The sequence below is a fragment of the Biomphalaria glabrata genome, chromosome 2, assembly GCF_947242115.1.
Source record: "Biomphalaria glabrata chromosome 2, xgBioGlab47.1, whole genome shotgun sequence".
NCBI lineage: Eukaryota > Metazoa > Mollusca > Gastropoda > Planorbidae > Biomphalaria > Biomphalaria glabrata.
The window spans coordinates 52,477,010-52,496,940 of NC_074712.1; the positions used below are offsets into that span (position 1 = coordinate 52,477,010).

General features: G+C 34.6%; 2 protein-coding genes across 2 annotated transcripts; both read left to right on the plus strand.

The window, feature by feature from the left end:
* Positions 1-4,806: 4,806 nt before the first annotated feature.
* On the plus strand, positions 4,807-6,628 carry LOC106054220 (beta-1,3-galactosyltransferase 1-like). The gene is made up of 2 exons (XM_013209999.2): positions 4,807-5,116; positions 5,255-6,628. The coding sequence occupies exon 2, from the start codon at positions 5,270-5,272 to the stop codon at positions 6,617-6,619; it is 1,350 nt and encodes a 449-aa protein (XP_013065453.2). The 5' UTR covers positions 4,807-5,116; positions 5,255-5,269; the 3' UTR covers positions 6,620-6,628.
* A 3,456-nt stretch (positions 6,629-10,084) lies between these two features.
* On the plus strand, positions 10,085-15,073 carry LOC106057698 (beta-1,3-galactosyltransferase 5-like). Its single transcript, XM_056021354.1, has 2 exons — positions 10,085-10,514; positions 12,433-15,073. The coding sequence occupies exons 1-2, from the start codon at positions 10,499-10,501 to the stop codon at positions 13,737-13,739; spliced, it is 1,323 nt and encodes a 440-aa protein (XP_055877329.1). The 5' UTR covers positions 10,085-10,498; the 3' UTR covers positions 13,740-15,073.
* Positions 15,074-19,931: the final 4,858 nt, after the last annotated feature.

Consider the following 19,931-nt stretch of genomic DNA (forward strand, 5'->3'; position numbering starts at 1 on the left):
AAACAAAGTCTATACACTAAACTTAAACAAAGTCTATACACTAAACTTAAACAAAGTCTATACACTAAACTTAAACAAAGTCTATACACTAAACTTAAACAAAGTCTATACACTAAACTTAAACAAAGTCTATACACTAAACTTAAACAAAGTCTATACACTAAACTTAAACAAAGTCTATACACTAAACTTAAACAAAGTCTATACACTAAACTTAAACAAAGTCTATACACTAAACTTAAACAGTCTATACACTAAACTTAAACAAAGTCTATACACTAAACTTAAACAGTCTATACACTAAACTTAAACAAAGTCTATACACTAAACTTAAACAAAGTCTATACACTAAACTTAAACAAAGTCTATACACTAAACTTAAACAAAGTCTATACACTAAACTTAAACAGTCTATACACTAAACTTAAACAAAGTCTATACACTAAACTTAAACAAAGTCTATACACTAAACTTAAACAAAGTCTATACACTAAACTTAAACAAAGTCTATACACTAAACTTAAACAAAGTCTATACACTAAACTTAAACAAAGTCTATACACTAAACTTAAACAAAGTCTATACACTAAACTTAAACAAAGTCTATACACTAAACTTAAACAAAGTCTATACACTAAACTTAAACAAAGTCTATACACTAAACTTATACAATCTCAAAAACACTATTTATAAACTTCACTAAATAAGATAAACAAGAAAGACATGCTCTTAAAAAACGTTATATAAAGCGTACTTGTATCAATTAGTTTGGATCAGTCATGTAATTAAATAAGTAATAGATCTAGACTAACAATAATAAATCTGTGCGATTACAAATATTTTTACCATTTGTTTTAGTTTGGTGCAATTTTCACACTTTTAGCTCTGTTAATTCACTATGATCCTATCACTTGTCTGGACCAGTTATACAAGCATTTATAAAAAAAAAAAAGGTGAACAACCTGAATTCCAACTCGAGGTTATTGTATTATATGTATACCACTGTGCCTGGGAAGTGCTTATGAAAATAGAATGTTTTATAGTTATCTATTGTTGGTTTCAAACGTTTCTCTCTACAAAGTATAAAGGGGACTAATTCAACATATACCACCTTATCAGTCAAGTACAATTTCTTTCTCATGTTCGAGATATCAACAAGATAATTAAATACCAATAGTTAATAAAATAATTGGTTAATTTTGCTTTATTCTGGCTTTGTCAGGTAAAAGAAAAAATTGCGCGAAATTTCCGTCCTTTTGATCCGAGATTGAATGCGGGTGAAAAAAAGTAAGCAAACTTTTTTTTTTTTACCAAAGACAGACAGACAGACGGAGTGAGTTCCTATAAGCTTTGTACAATACATGCGACAGAGCTTAGAAATTGTATTGTTATCGTAAACCTTGTAAAAGTTATCGACTATTAACACTTCCTATAGTCTGTTTACAGCAGTGGTTCCCAAACTTTTTTGTCTCGTAGACCCCTTGCCATGTTTTCTGCTTTTTGGTAGACCCCTTGCTTAACTTATATTCATTTTTTTTTTTACAATTTATTTTAAAACTAATTTATAATTTTAGTGATTTGAAGAGTGAAAATGCAATTTAAATGCATATAAAGTATTGAATAATAACTCATTTTTATTGATAAAATTCAAATTTAACCAATTAAATATGTATTGCTGGAATCATCAAACACACTGGAAATGTTTTTTTTACCCAGGCTTATCATCTGTTCCTATGGATGTCATGTTTCATACATTCTATGAAGAAGACATTCAAACAATAAATATTATTTAATTTGTTTTAAGTATCATTGTAAAAGTTTTCGCAAAGAGTTTCTCGTGTATCTTTCACGTGTCCGCCGAACTGTTTTCACTAAAGGAGAAGGGGCGAAGGCAAGTAACTGGCGCCTTAGCCAGTAGGCTTCAAGCAGGAAGAGCTCATTAGCCACATAGCAGAAGGAAAACTTAATTTAAAAATCTGCTGCCTTGCAACTATTCGCAAACATGGGAAAGCTGTCGTGGGTCAACCCTGAGGAAAAATAAGGAGCTGGCGACCCCTAGGCAGTTTACAGCACACAGCGCTACACCCCATCAGAGCCTGTGATGCCACTGGTCCCAAACTGATCCCAAACTGTATATATTTCCTTTGCAAAGAATCACATAAGAAGCTTTTAATTTGATAACTCATGCCACCGATGTGCCCTTGAACTGTATTTTTGCTTAAAGAAATTCTTTTAATAATATCAGATGTAGGTGTGTGTAAAACAGTTTTCACAACTACAACGGCTGGTAAAATCAATGTTTTACCTATGTTTCCGTATTTTGCTATAAGTAAAGAGATATTGGAAGACGCTCACAAACCAACATCTTCTATATATATATATATGATGTTGAAGTGAGATTGTGTGGGTCTATTCTTAACTTTATCTTTGAGTGCTAGAAAATTTTTAAATCTTTATCTATTTTGTCAGGGTGACATTGTCTCAGATGATCCTCTAGCCATTGGTTTGGTATCATTATTTTAAAAAAGTCACTTAGGCAACCGCTTGTTTGACAAGGAAGGAATGAATCCCAGTTTTAAATAATCAACGCTGGACAGTGTACATTTCTTTTTGTTAAACATTTGTTACATGTAGACAAAATTAAAATTTTTAAATAAGTATTGAGACAATTCTTTGGTTTGATTAGCAGGATATATATTTAAATGATTTACCAAGATAAAAATCATATATTACTGTATAAAATAATTACATTAAATGAATGTAAAAATTAAAATGATCTGCTTTAAATGAAATCTATTATCGTAGACCCCCGTGGACCTCTCATAGACCCCCAATTTATTTTTTTACTTTCGTAGACCCCCTGGAAGTCTTCGTAGACCTCTGGGGGTCTATATAGACCACTTTGGGAATCACTGGTTTACAGGATACAACAAAAATGCTATTTATACATAGCAGCTATAGAAGGAATCTTCAATTGTTATAAGAGTTAGATTTATATCTATTTTTTTGAAAAATAAAAAGCCTTGACAATAGCTATACCCAACACTAAAACAGCTAAAATACATTTTAAGTAGTTACAGAATTATTAATTTGAGTGAACTACAAGATTTGAAAATCTAGCTTTAGGTAAGCAATGATCGAATTATCTAATGATAATGCCAGTATTATGCAACCTATTTTTTTAAGTCTATTTCTTTAATTTGACTTCTTGTCTGGATGTCTCCATTTGTACAAAGGTATCGATGATTTCTCAATGTTTGAAGATTTGAAAATGACCATTGTGTAGTTTGAATATAGTGGTCAAGTAGTCCTATAAGCTTTCATAGGAGGTCATAAAGCTTTCACAAGTTTCATGTTTGGTATTGATTGGAAAAGAAGAAGAGCTGGACTTATAAAGGACAGCGTAAATAGATTGGCTACTCTGAATGAGTGGACACTATGACTTTATGGACACAGTGAATGAGTCAGTACGATGAATGGGTAGACTTGCTTGTCTATTCATAAAATACCTCAAGTGGCAGATAATCGGGAAGAAATCATTTGGTAACACATATAGTTCTCCCCCTCCCCCCTCCCCATTCAGCACAGGTCAAAGATCAGGTTAATAAGTGGCCGTATATGATATGATAAGATTTAATGTCAAACCAATTTTGTTAGTAACTGAACAGTTTCAGTATCTTATGAGCCTCCAGATTCTAATGTTATCAAGACATCTGTTCTTGATCATTGATAACAAAAGAAACTCTCCCTTATTACAAGTTGTTTTTTTTACTACTGTTGAGAGATAAACAAGATATTTCTTAAGACACATCACGTGATCACACTTATCTCACGACTCAATACATAACAACCCTAGCTTTGAACAAACAGCGTTGTCAACGTGTAAATGTAATACACATGTTATAATGGACCTCATTCACCAATCGTAAATAAACACATTTAGCCACGTCATAATATTGATAAAACAATGAAAAATACGTATCACGTGACAGCCTTTATGGATTACATTTGTATAGAAGATATATAGAATCAAATGGCTAAATGTTGTTTGTTTACGATTGGTGAATGAGGTCCATTCTAAAAAGACGTTAATTAAGATTCAAATTTTGGACCATCAAGTCGCAACCTATATATTTTTATGGTGCCATTTCTTAGGGAACATGGGCAAAACGTCACTTGTTTCAAAGAAACTAAAACATAAAACTGTTCTGTTGAATTGTTATATCTCCGCAACTATCTGTAGATCCAGATCTTATTTGTGCGTTAAATAATCCTTTTAAAGAATACAAGCTTTGGATAAACTGATGTTTTCTTGTTGTACAACCTCTTAACAAATCTTCTTAAGTAGTTTGTTTTGTTTGTTTTTATTTTTTTATTTTTTATTTTCTTTTAAAGAAATCGTAGTTGCATGTTCTTTTTTTCTTTACAAGTCTAAAATTAGAATAGTTGAAATAAAAAAAATACCATAAAAACTTTCCACTCAAACCAACTGAACTACCCTTAGTAAAAAAATACTGTTATTCTGTAGTGTTACATCAATATGTCTACCATAGATGTATAGAGACTCCATTTAAATCTCTCAGATCCTTTAAGCTCTACAAATATTATGCACAAAAAATGATAACTGAAAAAAAAATATAGAAAATGTTAACCCTCAGACTTAACAGACTGCGATATAGAGCTTACGTAAAATCAATCCCTTATCATTCCGTATTAAGAAAAAGTAGTATGCTATAACCAAAAAATGGGATCAAAAGTGAAATCAAGAGAACGTTTATATATCAAATAATTATTGACCTAACTCTTTCCCTACCGAAAATCATACTATGTGTTCATAATGGAGACAGTAATTTACAAGGATTTCAAATCTTGAAGTTAACTGTAACTTAAAGAGTCAAACGAGGATTGATTTAATGGAGTTGCTTGTTTGTGATATGGACAATTTGCTTAACTGTTAAAAATTGTAATGCATTTTTAGCTTTAAATAAATATGGGCAATTAGGCCCAAGATATGTCGTGCGATACATCATTTAGCCTGAAATACTTAACCATGCATATGATGCAACTGCAATATTTGGCCTAAAGAGCAGACATCTCTACACAAGAAAAAAGACAGGTATGTGATCATCTTTATTGCCTTTGATAAACATTAGTGAATACGGTTTTAAAAAATGCCCATAAAGTCTTAATATAAGTGTTTAATATTCATACAATTTTAAGATTATTTGTTCATTTTTATTCTGATTCTCTTTAGGAGAACGTTAGAAACATGTGTCAAAAAGTTCCTCCTGCACGACAAATGATGTACATTGCAATAGTGATGACTACATTCATTATTTTCATCTACACAATGATCCTGTCTACATTTTCCAAACACTCCATCAACCATGCCATTTTTAGTGCGGACCTGCCCGAACAACTGGCATCTACATTTAAAAGGTCAACCTTTCATCTAATGCAGCGCTCTAATCATGAAAAGACCGGCTGCGAATCGGATCTAACTGAATCATTGCCTTCAAGAGATTCTATATCAAGTTCAGTCTCATCAGAAAGAGCGAGCCAGTCCCCAGTGAGTACAACAATCAGTTGGAGTCCTGAAACCTCACACGCTAGTTTCTTTACAGGAGATTTCTTTAGAAACATCAGCAGGAAGAAAGAGGGCAACAAAACGCTGTTGTACTATACCATTAAAGATGAAAGCTACTTAAAAGAAAACGTAAGCTTTTTCACAATTAGAAATGAAACAAATAACGATTTAAATTTTACTTTTCTTATAAAGGGAGATAATGTATGTGAAAAAGTACAACCGTTTTTGCTAATCGTCATTCCCTCAGTTGTTGCCCATAAAGATAGAAGAGACGCTATACGTAGAACTTGGTTGAGGGCATCTGAGAGCAATTATTGGCCTCGAGTCAACATTCGCACAACTGTCAGGCATGTGTTTGTCTTTGGCTACAGAAATCACTCCCTGAAGGAAGACCTCCGTGATCTCCAGCAGGAATCATATGTCAATAATGACATCGTCATGGTCAAATTCGTGGACACCTACAGAAACCTAACGCTCAAGATGTTATCTGCTTTCACCTGGATGCAGCAGTACTGTGGTCAGACCCAGTTCCTACTAAAAGTGGACGAAGACACTTTCATTAACGTCCCGCTTATGATCGAACTTTTGCGGAGGGTACACACCGCGGAAAAAGATATGGGATTGGTCATTGGTCATCGTCACGAGAACAACAGACCCAATGTCGTCCGAGATACTGGAAATCGTTGGGAAGTGGACACCAGTGAATATCCTCTTACACACTATCCTAGATATTTGGTGGGACCCAGTTACGCTGTGAGTAGATCTGCCGTCGGTATGATCTTGGCTGCGTCTCGATCTCTCCGGCTTATAGCCCCGGAAGACGCGTTTATCACTGGCATTGCCGCAAAAAGCTCAGGAGTTCTACGGTTGACGGCGCCTAGTTTTTCCACCTGCTGTTCTACTGCCGCAGATTGTGACTTAGTTTGGAACAAAAAGGTTTCAATGACGTCAAGTCCAAGTGTGAAAAATATTGAAGCTATCTGGACTAATATTGCGAAACAATTCTGTGAGGATGACGATTCAGATTACTAAGACTATGACGGAACCAGGGGCGGACTGGCTATATGGGCATTTGGGCAAATGCCCGGTGGGCCGGTACCCAAATGGGCCGGTAGAGCAACCGAAATGGCCGCATCGATGTCACTACGGCACGTAAGAAATTGTTAAAGGTTTTATACTATTCTCTTATAAAAAGGCCCTCTGAGCTCTGAGCGTTGTGTTTAAAAGCAAATCTTTCACAGACTCTACAGTGTAATACCATTTTAATTTAACACATTTTCCGAAATAATGTAATGGCCTTCATACGTAGACAGTGCTACTAGTAGGCTTCATCCTTTTAGGGCCTACATACTTAGCGATTAAAAAGTAACATAATGCCTATATTTCTAATAAAGATGTAGAGTTCACTGTATACATGCATATTAATACATTATCAAACTTGACACAATGACTTTGAGGACAGGTAGACCTAGAAATGGATGCCCATCATATGATATAGAATTTGTGGGCCGTTTTGCATAGAAATGCCCGGGCCGATTTTGACAGTCAGTCCACCCCTGGACGGAACTATACTAAGACCAAATGTTATCTGGACTAATATTACTAACCACTATTGTGAGGATGCCGAATCACATTACTAAGACCAAATGTTATCTGGACTAATATTACTAAACACTATTGTGAGGATGCCGAATCACATTACTAAGACCAAATGCATTTCGAATGCTTTTCTTTTCAAACGTTAAAATGCTTAGTTTTTAATTACAGTAAACTGGGCCTATTAAAACAGGTTCACGTTGATAATTGACAATTACATTTCTAGAACTAACATTTAACAGTCTTCTCATGAATTTGTTTAAATGGATCCTAGTGATTTTAAAATCTTTTCTTTTATATATCTAGATTTAAATACTGCTGTTGTATCGGGCGATAGTCCTACATTGAAGAAGGTCTATTAAAGGAGAATATGGGATTTTTTTAAATGTAGAATTTTTAAAATTTACACCTTGATGTGATCAACCCTTCTAAATTATGTATTACTTGTCAACACCTTAAGTGCCACATCAACATTTAAAGTTGAAAGCAGCTTCATTCCTTTTGAAAGCAACTCTTATTTTCTCAATGATTAAGAAATTATGAGCTAAACAAAAACATAAGTTTCTTTAAATGCTGAAAAGGTCTGACTTGGATTCTATTATGTCCATAAACAAAATTTAAAAAAAACACTTAAATCCAGAATTACTAACACTATTTATGCTAACTCGGGGCCATTTCCAATCATGTATTGCGTGGTTCCATACCAGGCTTTAAAATGGTCAAATTCTGCTTGGCTTCTATTGATTTTTTGATAGGCCTACTAGATCTATTACTCTTTCTTATTTTTCCTGCCCCTAACAATGAACTACCCAATTATTTAGAAAAGACTTGTGAATTTAAGAAAATCTAGCGGGTCTTGGTACAAATCTCAAAGAAGACTGGAATTTTGATGACGCCCCTGTGTCCACTCGGGTATCTGACATTAGTTGGCAAAATAAAGTCATGGTCGTTAGGCTGGCCACATGACATCCCGTTAACCGTCGGTCTTAGAAACTGATGACCTTTACATCATCTGCCCTATAGATAGCAAGGTCTGAAAGTTTTTTTGTTGTTTTTTTTTACTTGTGCACATAGAGATAAACGAATGAAGGTTGGAATAATTAGGACATAGTGCACGAGCTTCTCAGACTTAAGTGTTATTTATTTGTATTAACTTTAATAAGACCAGGACAGAGGAAATGACGAGGACCAAAATAAATGCGCATGCTGTAACTCTTTGTGTCAAGTGACCATATCCAGACTGCTGATCTTCAGTTTAATAGTCTGAATAAAAAATAAAAAAAATAAACCTAGATTGAATAAGTAGTATAGATGAACAAGATAAACATGAAATAGATTTGAGGAAACAGCTAAAAGATGTGAATCACATGGACTGCTAATTAAAAGAGTACACACTGGCCACTTCTGCTAGGACATGCCATCAATATTTAGTTCGGATTTTATTGAGTTGACAGATAAGACATATAGTTTAACTTAGATTGTTTTGTAAAATGTTTTACATGTTTCGGATGTTCCTTCAGAGTTGAAGACAATCTACATGATTACATTCTAGTCCAAACCTCCTGCAGGACGACGGGGGATGACAGCGGGTATGAACCCGAGACTATCGTGACGACAAAACGACAATCTAACGCGCATACAGGAAGACCAGGCAACCATCACAGCTAGGACTGCGTAGCCACGTGACATCTTGCACTCCTTCTTAATCTTCGAACTCAAAGACAAGACTATGTAAATTAGTGCGTGCTTAATAGTTCATGATTTCTACTTGAAGGATTAAATTTTTTTTATTTCGTCCCATGTACACCAAACAGCCACATTGTCTTACTGACCGATGCCTAAACAGTCCTTTAAAGCCTGAAAAAACTCGGATACTACCTATATAAAAGCAACTCTTGTAATCCTTACTATCAAAAGCAAGGAAACTGTTCTTCAATGGATTCCAGTACACATTGAATTAGAAGGCAATGAAAAAGCAGACCTACTGGCCAAAGATGGAAGAACGAACAAACAAATGAAAATCCCTCTCCACCCAGAAGAAATGATGAAAATAATAGAGTGTAGAATAAATGAGAATTGTGCCAGCTCACATCCCAATTACAAGAAAAAAGGACGCCTATTATAAGCTATCTTGACATGAACAACGCATGATTTTTCGACTCAGAACCGGACACAACAGAATAAGACAACATATGTTCCGGAAGCTTAAAGTCGGGACGAGCGAAACCTGCCCTTGTGGAGTATCACCAGAGAATGCTGACCATGTCCTTCAAAGCTCCATACTATATCAAGAGGCCCGAACACGACTCTGGCCCCAAAACCCTCCTATAGAACAAAAAACTATACGGAGAACTGCCTGATCTGGAAACCACTGCGCAGTTCATCTCAGATATAGGATTACTGATCTGAACCCTCAAACATGTAAAATGAGAACGAAGAAGAAGAAGAAGAAGTTTTATTTCGTAACAGGAATACATTAGACATTTAGATATCAGATTTAGCTTCACTGTTCCAATCGTCATGTACACAATGACTATGTTAGCTACACTTATATAAAACGTGCAATGTTAGATTTCTCTAACAGAGCTCACAAAAGTAGTCCAGAGCGCGCCTATGGTGATGTTTCACGGTGTTCTAGTGTACGCTGGGCCTCTGGTCCACTCTAGTGTTCTTTAATTCTCCCGGTAACTAAGCAATGACACGTAGACGTTGATCCCACTATTGACAAGAGGAGATTACTGCACATGTGTGATAAGAGCGGGCTAGCCTATTTTTTATTGATCAATTATTTAATTAAAAGGATCTTCAACTTTGTTGTTTAATTATAACTCTAAAGATGCTGTATTTTTTTAAAATCATTTTTAAAACAAATTTTGTACTAAGTATTCACTATTAGGCTACTCCGAATGAAAAGAAGGAAAATTGTAAATGCATTTTGATGATTTTATATCCGCAATTTGTCCAGTTCTTGTTTGAAATAAAATATCAACAGCCAATCTGTAACGCAATGGAAATAAGGCCTTCAGATCTGGGTCAACTCTCGGTGGTCATTTCTCACATACGCAGGGATGGCCTTCTGATCTTGTAGTGACTTTCTGTGCATCTAAACCCTCGATGACTTGCAGACGTACCATCAGAAATGAAGATCTTTTCGTTCTAACCTGGACATCCTGCAGGAAAGCAAAGGATGGGCAGGGTCACAGAAGAGAGTATTGTGACGACCATCAAGATGGAGCCAATATATGTATTGAGTTTTAATTCAGGTGAAAAGATTCTCAATGGGCTGTAACTCTTCCCTGTGCTTACATAACAAATATGTCAAAGTTAACAGGTGAGTGTTAGACTTAAGTTTTAAACCCAAAATGTTTTCATAAGTAATGTATGCCTATATTGTTTGGATTACTTTGTCGTGTAGTGTTCAAAGTTGAATATGTAACGACGTAGATTGGCAGACGACTCACATTTTATTTGCTCATTTTGAGTAAGTCATAGGATTTATTTACATGAATTATTTTTAAATGTGCAATATTAAATATTCTCAGTAATAGAACTAATATATTTTAATGTACCAAAGAATAGAACTAGGCAACGTAAATCTAAATCATACGTAAATGGTTAACAAAGCTTAGATAAACTGACCATTGGCTACACTTATTACCCACCTTGAAAAACCCGTGTTAAAAACAACTCACAGCTAATAAATAAACAAACACCCAATCTCACAGCTTACACACCTCTGCTCTTGACAGAGAGGTATTTTTACTCATAAAGTACAGTGCATGTTTGCGCAACTGATGAGCCAAAATGAGTGGAGAAGTACTTTTGTCTAACAAATGTGATACTTAACATAGAAAATGTGTGTCTTCGATATAAAGACTTTTCTTGGTAGGCTTTCATTAATTACGATCATGTTAACTTATGTCATAGCAAGTGTCTACAGTTACCAATACTTCACAATTAGAAAATATAGGAAATTAGAAACGTAGCTTTTTTTAATGAAAACATTTCTGGGTTTATGTTTGTAAATCTTTTAGTGTAAATTAAGTATCATGCTAGTTGGAACAGTTAAAGCCAATATTCATTTTCCTAAATTTATAATGTATTCTTCAAACTTCCTTATTTTTATGTAAGAACAAGTACATATCCTTATCTAAGACTAAGACTAAGACTGCTTTATTGATCCTTACGGAAATTTGTTGTGATTACAATGACTCTTTTCTCATATAAAGACAACACAACAGAAAAATACACATAAATACAACAGACACAACATAAAGAACTCATTCAGCGACTACACACAGGTATCTTGGTGCTTTTCATGTTCCCGGTGATAGAGTCTGACCGAGTGAGGTTTTGATTGTAAGAAAAAGTAGTCACATCATGGACAAGATTAACAATGGGCGTAGCGAAGATTTTTCGGACATGTTTTGTAATCTACATTAGGTTCATTCTGGAGCCAGTGGAACAACAGCAGACACCCTCTTTTGCCTGCTAAATGGTTGGGGGAACGCTCCTACTGCGGGGCTGAGCCCATCTTCAAGCATTATTTCCTTCCTGTATTTGAAACTAAAAAATTCATACTCTGAGGATAGCGCAGTATTCTGCTACTCTTCTATTCAAACATAGTAGGTCAAATATCTAATCACTTTATTAATGGAGCCCAGTGTCTGGTAGACAAACAAATCAATGTGTAAAACGTCTTGTGATAGGATTGAAAGTCACATGACTGTAGTTTGCTTTTATTTTTTTAATGTCTGAGGCTTGAATTCTCGAAGATTTATTTTTTCAATGATTCCAGCAATGGCAAAATAAAGCCTGTTGTTTTGCTTAAGGTTTTTATTGGAGGAGTGTTTTAAACGGGAACCCCCCCCCCTTCCTTCTCATGGCCACGCTCGTTAAACTTGGTGAGCGTGGTTTGCTTTAGTTTTTTTAAAAATCAAAGTGGTTGGTTTAACTTCAAAACCCTCTGGAGGGGGGTTAAAACTCAAAAGCCCCTTGGCTACGCTGTTGGATTTTGGTGACTGTAGTTTGCGTTTGCGCTATGCCCCCATGCGATAAACGTACCGTATAAAGAGATAGGCTTACAAATAAAATAGGAAATACTCGGTCATACTTCACTCCTTAAACTGTTGGAATGATTCCATTCACGAGTCACGAGCTCAAATATTTGTAAAGAAACTATTGTAGCTAAAAAACATTTCAATAATAGCGAAATCACTTTGATTATATCTCCTACTATTCTTTCCAAGGTTTGAGCAGGCGAGAATGCAACCACAGAAAGTTAAGGAACAAAGTATGGTATCGCAGAGAAATGGACTTGTTTATGCCGATTATCATTTTGGCATTGCTATTCTGTCTATTTTTACAGAACTTTGCTTGCTCGACACAAAATAAAACTAAGAACAAATTGCATTTTAGAGCAATTGAAAACGGACATACTGACAACGAAGACATCAATGTATCCATACATAGAACTACATTTTTTTCTTTTTTTAAAAAAGAGCCCATACATTCTGCTCCAACAGTAGACACATCAGAAATGTATTTAGAAAATTCTCATTTTGTGTATCGGCAACTGTTCAACAATATCACAAAAATTAAAGACAAAAATGTTCTGTTTTCGGAAATCTCTGAAGATAACGTTTTCACTAATAGGAGTTTCTTTAAGAAACAAATGTCTGCTCACAATGTGTTCAGTTTTAAAACTTTGATTTCTGGAGAATCAATTTGTTCACAAGTTAGACCCTACGTTTTGATAATTATTCTGTCCCAGATTGAACACAGCAAGCTGAGAGAAGCTATTCGAAGAACATGGCTGAAATCAGCTGAAAGAAACAGTTGGCCTCGTTTTAATATCACGAAAACTATTAAACATGTCTTCTTGTTTGGCTACAGACAACATAAACTACTACATGACACCCAAGTTCTTCAGAAGGAATCAGATAAATATGGCGACATCGTGGCTTTAGATTTTATCGATACGTACAAAAACCTTTCATTGAAAGTCATTAATGGCGTAGAATGGACTCTCAAGTATTGCAATGGCGTGGAGTTTCTCTTGAAAGTAGACGAAGATACGTTGATCAATGTCCCCCTAATGGTAGAATTATTAACACACGTTAGCAGACGACGAAATAATGACGCTTTTGTACTGGGTAAGATTCATTGGAATCCTAAGCCGGAAGTTTCAAGAAAAGGTCGTTGGAAAGTTAGTGAACAGATGTATCCTTTCCCTTACTATCCTCTGTACTTATATGGACACAGTTACGCTATTAATAGAGCCGCCTTGCGCATTATTTCCGTTACAGCGAAAAGAATTCGTTGGGTTACACCGGAAGACGCCTTTATCACCGGCATTTTACCGGTGTTTGCGGGAATACAGCGACTACATGCGCCAAGTTTTACTGTCTGCTGCAGACGTACCTACGACTGTGAAGTGATCTGGAATAAGAACGTCGCCATAACGTCTGCATGGAATGCAAAGCGGCTGAAGAGACTTTGGGCTGGCATACTTTTGAACAAGTGCAATCCAGATGTACCTTTCTATAATATTTAAAGTGGGATCGTGTGAGCTTTTTCTAGGTTGAAAGGCAAGCATTGATGAAATATTTTTTTTAATTAAAGTAATTTTTTTTTAAAAATCCTAATAGCAATAATAGATAAAGAAAAAATCAAGAAATACATAAACATTTCGTTCGACTTTTTAGATGTAGGCCTATATTTAAAAAAACATTTTCCTTTTATGTCTATATTTGAATTCTAAGCTCTAGTTTTAGGCTTAAACCAATTAAATATTGTTTTGAATAGTAGCCTAAATATGGATTTTGAAATGTTTTAAAAGGATATGTATTGATCTTGAACTTTTTCGAAATGAAATGCATTGTTTTGAATTGGATTTTAGTGATCATGAAATGTTTACATTGACTCTTTCTCTCCTTAATTATTTTCAACGTTCCGACGGAATTATTCATTTTAATTATATAGGCCTATATTCCACTACCCTGTCATGATTAAACTTTAATGACTTTTTTGTTTGTTATCAGAAAATGTTAACGAAAATAAAAGTTTATTTTGGATAGCGAAACTTCAAAGTTAAAACGTATTGACTGTGGACAAGTCTCCCTTACTACTAGATCTCGACTAGATCTAGACAATATTTTATGATCCAAATTAAATAAAAAGTCTATTTTTTATGACAGTTATTTATATTCTCTCAAAACTAATAATATACATATATAAAACATTTACATTAATTGTCTAGAGTTCACTATCCCATGACACACCCCCTATGAAAATTAGTATAGAAAAATAGAGCCTTTTTTAGCCCCCACTTGTTAAAAATATCGTGTTTTTTTTTGTTTTTTTGTTGTAAAAACATGATCAAAATGAAAAAAATCCGCATTTTTTTCAAAGGGGAACAACTCAAGATTTATTTGTAAGCAATTAAAAGCGTTTTGTAAGGAAAGATAACAAAATAACTGACTTTTATAGCATACACGATAATATTGTTGGTTAGGATGCATAATGGGATAAAATCAACGATAATTTCGTCGGTTCGGAGAGAAAGAGTTAAAATGTATTGATTTTGAAATGTTTTGAATTTTATTGCATTGATCTTGAAATGTTATGAGTTTCATTACATTCATAATGAAATTTGAATGTTTTCACCTTATAATGTTTTGAATTTGAAATATTATTTGTGGTATTCTTAAAATATCATGCATTCTTTCAAAGAATTCATTAAAACTTCTAGAAAAAAAAGATTACTAAAGAAGTAATACCAAAATACCTTAAAACCTTAGTAATAAATTTTCAAAGCATTAGGAACAAAACAGCAGACTTAGAAATTTTATTACAATGTGAGAAACCAGACATAATTGCAGGAACAGAAACTTGGCTACACCCTGAAATTTATAATGCAGAAATTTGCAATAGTAATTATTAAATTTTTAGAAAAGATAGGCTGATAACCATGGAGGAGTTCTTTTAGCAATAAAAAGCACTCTTATAGCAGAAGAAATTACCTTACCTAACTCAAAAAATATAGAATCAACATTTTGTAAAATTAATACCACCTCAACATCCCTAATAATAGGCAGCATTTACAGACCACCAAATTTTAGTTTAGAATACATGCAGGAACTATGTAATCAGATTACTACACTTAAAGAGACAAATAAAAATGCAGTTTTTTGGATTATGGGTGATTTCAACCTACCTGATATAAATTGGAAAACACTAACCATAGATAAACACCAAAACCTTAAGGACATAAATGAGCTTTTCATAGAAACTTTACTCAACCTAAGTTTAGACCAAATCATTAAAAAGCCAACTAGATTAAACAACACATTAGATCTCTTCTTAACCAACAGACCTGGATTAGTAGTTGATTATGAAATTATCCCTGGTCTATCAGACCATGAGATCATAAAAATACACAGTCAGATAAAAGCAGTAGCCAATACAAAACCCAAAAGAAAAATCTTACTCTGGAATAAATGTAACCTAACACAACTACACCAAGCTGCATTAAACTTTCAACAAACATTCTTATTAGAAAAAGACATTAACCAACCAGTCGATGACCTCTGGAATTTCATTAAAAACCATCTTAAAAGCATTATAGAAAATCATATACCAACTAAATACACGTCAAACAAAATAAATAAATGCTGGTTTAATAATAGACTAAAGAAGCTTTGTAAACAGAAGGAAAACCTATATAGAAAATTTAAAGAAACTAATGCAGAAAGAGTTTACAAAAAGTATATAAAATTTAAACACTTAACCCAAAAAGTAAGCAGACAGCTGCAGAGTGAATACAAAAACAATGTAATATCTAAAGATAACAACAAAAACCTATGGTCATACATTAAGTCTAAGAAAATGGAAACAACAGGCATAGCGCCTTTAAAAGATGAACACAACATAATACATAATGATAATGAAACTAAAGCAAACATCCTAAACAAATACTTTGCATCAGCAATCTCAGCCCCAGGAGACCACTAGCGGATCCAGAACTTTGAAGTGGGGGGGGCGATTTTTTTCCAAACCCTAACCCTAACGCCCAATAAACACTAACCCTATGCATAAACGTGCGTAGAGCGCGCGCGCACACACACACACACACACACACAAACATATAAATATATATAGGCCTATCATTTCTCAACCTTCGTCGAAAACAAAACAACTGAGGCAGCGCTATAAGGTTCTCTTGAGGGGTTCGGGGCGAAGCCCCGACGACAAAAGCGTTTTCTTGCTTTTTTCACTGTAGAAACGTATTCTCCTGACATCTACAGCTCATTATTCGTCAATGGAGTTTTCTTTCATTCTTCACTGCAGAAACGCATTCTCCTGACCTAAAGCTCATTATTCATACTATTAAAAAGGACCTTTCGAATAATGTTGTACTTGAAAAATATTCTAATATAAATGTATAGGCCCATAATACATTGCAAATAAAACTGATTTGTTCCTTGAAAAGATAGGATACTCCACATATTTAGATTTTTGCTTTGAGGATTGCCGCCGAAAAAAAAAAATTTTGATAAATAGTATTTAAGAAAATATAAGTATAAATTGTGAGCTATAGTCCCAAGTTTATTTAACTAGAAAAATATCAAATTGAGTAAAGGTTGGGAAAAGGCGACTATGAAATTGTTGAGTTTAGAACTCATCTCAATCATGACTTTTATACTGAAAAATTTCGTTTGAATTTTAACTTTTCCAATGCATAGTCTTTCTTAAAATAATTATGATAAATTCATGTGAAATTACATAAACTTTGGTCTGGAAATGGGAGGGGCGGTAGAGTGAAAACGATTAATCCTCGCTCCTTTAATAATTTCTGCTAAAGATTGCATTGGGCATTAAAGAATAGGTATGGGGCGACTCGATATAAGAATTTAATTTATAGTATATATAAATTATATTAGTGACAGATTTTTTTAAATTTTGTAATTTCTTAACTATAATACAAAAAAAAAAGTATTGATTTGTCCGATTGGGGAAATGCGATTGCATGTATCGCCCCTCCCACCTGGTACAACCCTTTTTCATTTACTAATGATACAATTTGAGATTAGAGTGTGGTACGACATAATATACAATGGGTCACATATCAATACGTAGTTTATATTATATAGATGTTCAACTAATTTTGTTCACAAACTATGATTCTCCACAAAAATAGGACCGCCCCCCCCCCAGCACTCAGAGGGCTAGAGTGGGGAGGGCAGTACATGCAATCGCCCCCCCCCCTTCACCCCACCGAATCAGCCAAGATACCAGAAAGGGAGCGACATAATATACAATTTATATATTAATTCAACTAATTTTGTTCACAAACCATGATTTCTCCATAAAAACGGACCGCCCCCCCCACACTCAAAGGGTTTAGGTGGGAAAGGCAATAGAGGTATTCGCCCCCCCCCCCCCACCAATCGGCCAACAGGGAACGACATAATATAAAGATCGGTTAAAATATCAATAACAAGTTTTAAAAATATAGATATTTAATTGATTTTGTTAGCAAGCTGTGATTTCTACAAACAATTTGGACCGCCCCCCCCACTCGAAAGTGTAGGGGGGGGGGCGGGATTGATACCATCGCCCCCTCCCGACCCCACCAAATCGGCCAACATACAAGAGTGGGGGGGGGCGAAATAATCTAAAAATAGGTTGAAATATAAATAATTAGTATATATTTTTAACATAAGTAATAAATTCGTATACCAATTGTGTGAATCCTATACTAAAGTTCGTCCGCCCCCCCCCCTTCGGTGGGGGGGGGGGGTCGGCCGAGTGGGGGGGGGGCGATCGCCCCTACCGCCCCCCCCCCCCCTGGATCCGCCAGTGCAGGAGACAAAGACATATTACTTAATTTGAACCAAGTAGACAACATAGAAGATATAGTAGTACAAGAAAATGGAATTCAAAAACTATTAGCCAACACCAAACCAAATAAAGCTTCTGGACCTGATGGTATTCCAACTAGATTACTCAAAGAACTAAGCAATGAGCTAGCCCCAGAGTTCAAAATACTCTTTCAGGCTTCACTTAACCAGGACAGAGTACCAAAGGACTGGAAAGAAGCTAATGTCACCCCCCTATTTAAAAAAGGAGAAAAATCTGACCCAGGAAACTACAGACCAGTATCACTTACCAGCATCACATGTAAAAACCTAGAACACATAATATGTAGCAACATCATAAACCACTTAGACAAACATAATGTCCTCACACCATACCAACATGGCTTTAGGAAATATAGATCATGTAAAACACAACTAATAGGACTAATTGATGATTTTTCAAAAGGTTTAGATAATAGTGAACAAATAGATGCTATCTTACTAGATTTTTCTAAGGCTTTTGACAAAGTTCACCACCATAGTTTGCTTAAAAAATTACAATATTTCGGCATTAATGGTCCACTGCATCAGTGGATTAAAGATTTTCTGATAGGGAGAGAACAAACTGTAATAATAAATGGCTCTAAATCAACACCGATAACAGTAAACTCAGGTGTAACTCAAGGAACAGTCTTGGGTCCACTACTATTTTTAATTTACATAAATGATTTACCAAATTGCATTACTTCAGGAACAAAAGTCAGATTATTTGCAGACGATTGCATAATATATAGAACAATAAAAACAACACAAGACACAGATATTTTACAAAGAGAATTAGATGAATTACAGAAATGGGAATCAAATTGGAGCATGTCTTTCCACCCAGAAAAATGTCAGTTGTTAAGAGTAACAAAAAAAACTAAAACAAATTAATTCCACTTATCTTATTCATGGCAAACCAGTAACACAGACTAAAAACGCAAAATAACTCTAGGTGTTATAATAAATGAAAAACTATCATGGAATCCACATATTGATGAAACTACAAAAAAAAATCAAACAAAGCATTAGGATTTATTAAAAGAAATTTCTATAAATCAAATAAGAACATAAAACTAAAATGTTATTTAACCTTGGTTAGGCCAATAATAGAATATGCATCCTCCGTTTGGGACCCCTCAACTCAAGAAAACATTAAGAAACTGGAACAGACACAAAATAGAGCAGTGAGATTCATAACAAAGGAATATTCACATTTGACTAGAGTAACACCTTTAGTAAAATCACTAAATTTAGAAAGCCTTCAGGACAGAAGGCTCAAAAGTAAAGTAGCAATCATACATAAAACACTGAACCATAATCTTCAAATACAAAAACAAAATTTAATAAAATACTCTGAAAGACACAAAGATAAAGGCACATTCCTCGTCCCATATGCTAGGACAAATGTGTACAAATACTCCTTCTTCCCTAGTGCTATTAGAGCATGGAATGGGTTGCCTGAGCTAGCCAGGAAAACCAGTGACTTGGCAGAATTTAAGTCATTGGTTAATATGCATGACTAAATGCATGACGCGTAGGACGTAATCATCTTCTTTTTTGAAGTAACGTCTGTATTATATAAGATAAGATAAGAAGGTAAGCGTTTCAAGCACAATACATTTTCCAAGTTCGAGAAGTCGGTAAGGAGTTCAAAGAGAACGCCAGGTATTGTAACCAGAATTAAATACTGGACGTAACTGGTGGATCAAAGAATGTGTTAACAATAGAATCCAATATATTTAAATACATATAAGAGTTTGTTTTTTCTTTTTATCTTGATGAAATGATTGTATTGGCTTGGCACTTTCCTACTATATTGTTACTATTGTCATTGAACTCTA